This window comes from Telmatherina bonti (genome assembly GCF_933228915.1).
Source record: "Telmatherina bonti genome assembly, chromosome: 8".
Taxonomy (NCBI): Eukaryota; Metazoa; Chordata; class Actinopteri; order Atheriniformes; family Telmatherinidae; genus Telmatherina; species Telmatherina bonti.
The window spans coordinates 29,776,764-29,782,763 of record NC_136626.1 but is presented as its reverse complement, the minus strand read 5'-3'; the positions used below and the strand labels follow the sequence as shown (position 1 = coordinate 29,782,763).

Here is a 6,000-nt window from a genome sequence, read left to right as displayed (position 1 = left end):
GTGTTGCAAAGTCTTCTAAACTTTACATTAAGTTGCATTCTTTCTGACATTATTCCACAATGTTTATATGCAGTTCGTCGCCCATTGGCGAGCCTCTGCCCATATTTACATCTAAGAGACTCTGCCTCTCTAAAGTGCTCCTTTTATACCAGTCACATTACTGACCTGTTGAATGCTCATCCAGTTGGTTGCCATGTGTCTCAGATACTTTTAAAGCATTTTATTGCCCCTTTTCCAACTTTTTTCATGTGTTTCTTACTCAAAATGAGCTATTTCCGAGAAATGATAAAATGTCTCATATTTATATATATATATATATATATATATATATATATATATATATATATATATATATATATATATATATATATATATATATATATATATATGTATATATATATGTATATATATATATATATGTATATATATATATAGTGTGTATAACAAAAAGTTATACACACTTAACTTTTTGTGTTATGTGTTGTACATGAAAAAGAAGAGATGTGCAGAATCGAGTCATTATGACGAAATTCCCACCATCCAGTGCCAAAACACATTAAGCCAAAGGTGTGTTCATAATGAGCTTTTTATTTAAAAGCACATATAATGGAGCTAAGTACATTTAGCAGAAAAAAAAACAGCATTGCTACTATTTCTTTTGTACAAAAAATGAGACAATATAAAAATACTAATATTGAATTTCAATACAATTGAGGGTGTACTTTTTTTTTTAATGCATATTACAAATGTAACTATTACATTCTACAATAGTTTAGTTATCTAGATACAAAGATCTGTCAAATTGATGCTTTTTAAGCAGCATTTTGTAAAGAACACAGGTCTGTAATCATAGTGGATATGTCTAAACATGTTAAGAAACAATATCTTACAGAGTTAATTTCAGTGATCTATACATTATTTATATATTTATAAAAAGAGTGAAAACGGCTTTGTGAAATGATAGGACGGACTATACAATGAAAAAGATGTGCAACATGGCGGCGTGTGTTGTTGGATGAGGATATCTGAGGAGGCTGTAAATAAAAAGGACCGCAGTGTGTGGTACTATACAACATGTTAGTGATTATACAGGACAGGCTATAAACATGCGAGGTTAAAGATGCTTCTTAGCAGAGAAAGAAAGTATTAGATCCACAGTTTTATAATGTTCACCTGTTCTCTGACACACAGTGGCACACGTAGACACACACGTAGACACACACACACACACACACACACTTGGCACAGCTGACAGCGTGTGTGCGTTAGCTACCGCACACACAGTTTATCAATGTAGGGGGGGGGGTTCCTTTTTTCAGGTCACAGCGCTCCTACACATGCATACATGAAATCACACTCAAGAACAATAACAAGCGTACCCGCACAAGCACAAGACAAAACACACACACACACACATAGTGAGAGACAAACATCCATTGCCAATGAGTGATTGGGTGGGTGAGAGCCCCTCCCTGCCAGCGGAAAGAGCCCATATCATCCCAAAATAATGTGCCAGTTTAGCTGTAAATCATCACCCCGTCTCCATGGTGACAGACCACACCCCTTCACTCCATTCACCAGTCAACCTTCCTATTTAGGAATCTGAACAGGTGGCCCAAACACCCGGAAGTGGCACGGCACAGCCACACCTCTCATCCAGGCGCCGGGTCTGCTGGGAGGTCTGCCTCCCTCCTTCCACAGAATAAGTCACCCCAGTTACTACATCTAAACTCAAGAACTGCAACATCCCGGGTTTGGGCCGCGCTGATAGTCCACTGCCAAAAAGCTTGATGTGCTGATCAGGAGACGGACATATGTGAGGTTGGAGGGTTTGGAGTTTCTAAAAAGCCAAGCAAGCTCGGCGTGTGACGCCTGCAGCTTCCTGCTGGCACTCGGTTATTTATTTATCAGCTCAGAAGGTGATGTTTCTGTCTCATAAATTCAGCACTATCAAGTTTTTTTTCCGGTAAACATCTCAGGCAGCGAGTGGTGATCGTGGACAATGAAGTTAAAACAGTGCTATAAGTTATATTTTTCTATACTGTTAATATGTCTATGCTGCTAACTAATGCAGTAATATCCTTCCCTTGGCTCAGGAAGTTCTTGTTGTCCTACGGTGCTCCAAGGCCACAGAGAGTTCAGAGGGTAAGAATCTCTCTTTCCCTATAGGCAGGGGGTTTGTCTTTTTTTTTTTTTTTTCTCGTTTTCTTTTTTAATGGACTTTTTCTTCACGTTTTCCCCTTCGTGTGGTTACAGTCCTAAAACCTCAAAACCTTCAGCTCCGCCTGCCGAGTCATCAATTTCTCCTTTCCTCTAGTTGTTTAGCTCTTCAATTCTTCTCTGTTTGGGCTCAAATGTTGATTAGTAGTTAATAGCGAGTAATAAGTCTGAATAGTGAAAGTGGACTCTGCTGTGCAAATCTCAAATCTGACACCCTGGTCCACCGCGTGCCTTGCAGGGCACAGCGAAAGGGAGGAGAATGCCATTTAAGAGGCAGCTACAGTCTCTTGTCACTACATTCTACTGTCCGATGGGAGGTGAGCAGCGCTGTGATTGGCTCCTCGATGACGGGAAGGAGACGAAGCCTCCCTCACACCATGTTGTGGTGGTTGTTCCTGTCGATGATGTCGGATGATGAGAGCAGCTCCTTCTTGATTGGGGAGGGCGGGGGTGTGGCCAGCTTCACCCTGGGCTTGAACAGGTCAGAGACATAGAAGACCTGTCGGACACAGAGGGACAGAAAGTTGAGGAGGCGTTGCAGCAAAGACAGAGGAGGTGACTAAATAAGGACACATTTTCTTTTAGGTTTTATGTGTTTTAAGACATGGCTTATGCTATGATAATAGCATAAAATAAGCATAAAAAGACTTTTTTTTTTTTTTAAATTACATTAATAGAATCCCTCCTAACTTAATCTGTTTAAATGTAAATGTATGAGGCTGTGTCATGGCTTCCATACTGCATGTTTAACCTGTCTCTGTTGATATGTCTGAACATAACTATTTCATTATGGGGTTTGTTTGTTTTTTTTAACCAACCACATTTATTTCTTAATTTCACCCCAGATCTTTTAAAAGTTTGAAGAAAAGTGCCAAACTGGCACGAGTTGCACACATATACTTCTTATTTAGAGAAAGTTCATGAACCTTTGGGAAAAATGGAAAGAAAATTCCAATATGACAAAACATATGACTGATCAAGCTGCAGATGGCGGAAACATGACCAACGCTTGCTAACATAATAATTACAGCATGATCAGCGTCTAATTCATCACAAGTTAGAGTGGGAGCGAAAAGGAAATCCTCCAGACTAAAAACCAGTCAGCTGGATCCTGATAAACTGTGGCAGGTCTGAACAGCAGCGCAATAAGTTTACACCCACATGTTCTTATCATCCTTCTCCAGCACATTCTGGACAATCCCAAACTAGCAACGATGAGTAATCTGAGGATGGCGATGCAAGTATGGCTCAACCGAATATTTCTGAATTTATGAAACATGAACAATCATCCTCTAAAATACGCCAAGAGCTTGAGGTCAGCATTCATGGTTCATGGTGGTGAACAAAGGAAAAGCGAGAGAGAAAAAAAAAACAGTAAGAGGGGAAATCTCTTCCTGAGATCATGATGACATCATATGTCAAACAGGAAAATGGGCACGGAATGGACAGGAAGCGGGAAACATGGAAACTACTGTCCAGTTCCACCGTTTCTGCTTTCAGGGGTCTGGGGTCACTCAATGAGCAGCAGCAACTTTAAACTGCAGGCAAACACACACAAACACATGCAAACACACACACATGACTGGCAGGCGAAGCAGCTTTTCTTTGCATGTAGCCGGTCCAGAACAAGCTGGGGCGTTTACCACGGAGGTAAAACCATCAGAGACAACTGAGTGGGCTCCGGCTCCCATGGGAAGACAAAACGCATAACTCGGGTGTATTTCATGGTGCTTTCATTTGGGAAATGTCTGATTGTGAAAAAGCAAGCTGGAGTTTCAGAGTTCATCTGTGTTTACTGGACAAATGCTGGACATGTAGTCACTGACCTATTTATACGCCTCATTCTTAGCGCCGGGCTCCACACAGACACATTCTCCTCCGCGACAGCTTGACATTTACAAACTGCACAATGAGCATTACCACTGACCCGGTAATGAAAGTAAATGCTTCCGTTTCCACATGACCTGTCTCATGCGCGTTATAACGGTGTGATTAGGAGAACGGAAAGGATGTGATGTCATATCTCTCAGAGTCATGCGAGCCATCATGGGAAACAGTCCTCGCTCGTTTCCCATCAGCATCCAATCGCAGCGGATCCCGCTTGCTGCGTCACCCAAACTCCCAACCTATCGCCCCTGAACTGCCACGGTGGAGGGCTTATCGTGACCTCACCCCTTCCTGCCAGTGATTACACAAAGACATACAAAGCCTCCAGCACTCCATTGTGTTGGGTAATGCAACTCAGCAGTTTCTCACCTTAATTCATTCACACCTGGAACCAAAACAGCAGGACCTTTAAAAGCGTGTAAATGCAAGCTAGTTGTGGGCGTCTGTCTTTAATTACGATGAAATGATCATCCCACACATACTAAGAATGCTGAGTCACACAGGAAGTAAACTTCACATGTCAAAATAAAAATAAATAAAAATTATTCACTGGACCTTGTTTACATACCAAATAATGAAACTGTGAACTTGTCTGCACACATAAAACCAGTTCTGAATGTCACAATACACCAGCAGATGCCTTCTGTGTGCTCTCATATTCCACAGAAGTCTGTGCATTCATTTAGAAAAATAAACTTGGTCATTAACTGGTTCCTTTAAACTTTAGCATGACTTGTGAGCGGTAGGAGCTGCGTGTGACATGAAGTACCAGGTCGGACAGTTTCTGTTGTAATTATCCTGATTCTCTGAAGGCTGCAGTGTTTGGCTCAAAGTCCCGTCAGTGGCTGTAAGGGGAGATACTTTCACCTCTTCGTTACCACCGGATGGTGATAAAGCTTACGACTGGATCACCAGTAGAGGTGGCAATTCCTGGTTCAGAAAGTAAAAGTCCTGTCCGGCAGCAATTCCGACCAGTCACCAAACCAGCTGAATTTAATGAGTAGAGTTCATCTGCCAGGTAAACCAGCCTGTTAATGAAAACACCTGTTCTAAATGTACAGGTAGATCCAAAAACATGGCAGGACTTTTACTTTCTGGACCAGGAATTGCCACCTCTGATTGCCAGTAGTACACTTGCAGGTGTGGGTTGTAATGAAAAGGTTACAGCAGTGGTTTATTTACCAACCACAGCCTAACAGGCCTCCATGTATGAATATATCTGTAAACATTCGTATTGTTTATTTGCTGTGACTAAGTTAAAGAAGAAACTCTGGAAAGATGCAAGAACAGCAACAGTGGACTCGTTAGGTGAGATAAGTGAGTTACTGAAATGCATTTGGAGAGGAAAACATTCTTTAATGTCTCTATAACTCAGCTGAGACACTCAGAGCAACAATCCCACTGTGAGACCGCTTCCAGCCATGTCTTCTTTTGCTCTTCAAATCCAAACCTTACATCTAAAATTGGGCGCATGTACACAAACCCAGGTTGGATCATCTGCTCTTTAAACACAGCTTGTCCCTTCATACTTGTGGTTACTACAGCTGTCATCTAAAGGTCTAAAGATGTTCACACCTTGATTTTAGACTGGCACTTCTGAGCCACAAAGGCTTCCTCTCTCCTTCTTTACGCTTCTACTCATCTCCTGTCAGGTCCTTTCTGCTCTGCTGCTTACTGAGAAGCCGAAACAGAAGAGCGAAAGTACTTCCAGATGTGTGTTTCACCAAGGAGCGGGCGAATCAGACAGGGAGGATTGTGAAAACTAACCTCGTCCTCTTGATCGGCAGGGGTTTGACAGTGTGTATGTGCGTGTATACATGTGAGGATGTGAATAAAGTGAGCATTAAGCTGTCTGTCTCCCTGCTGGTGGAATAGCTGAATTGGATTAAACCC

The 6,000-nt window shown here is 41.7% G+C and overlaps 1 protein-coding gene across 2 annotated transcripts in view; it reads right to left on the bottom strand.

Annotated features, from left to right (window-relative positions):
- Positions 1–574: 574 nt before the first annotated feature.
- plpp3 (phospholipid phosphatase 3) overlaps positions 575–6,000 on the bottom strand; it is a 29,139-nt gene continuing 23,713 nt past the window's right edge. For both annotated transcript variants that reach the window (XM_079245050.1, XM_079245049.1), the window contains exon 7: positions 575–2,719. In XM_079245050.1, the coding sequence (XP_079101176.1) occupies positions 2,591–2,719 (129 nt within the window). In that variant the 3' untranslated portion in view covers positions 575–2,590. The remainder of the gene's footprint in view (positions 2,720–6,000) is intronic.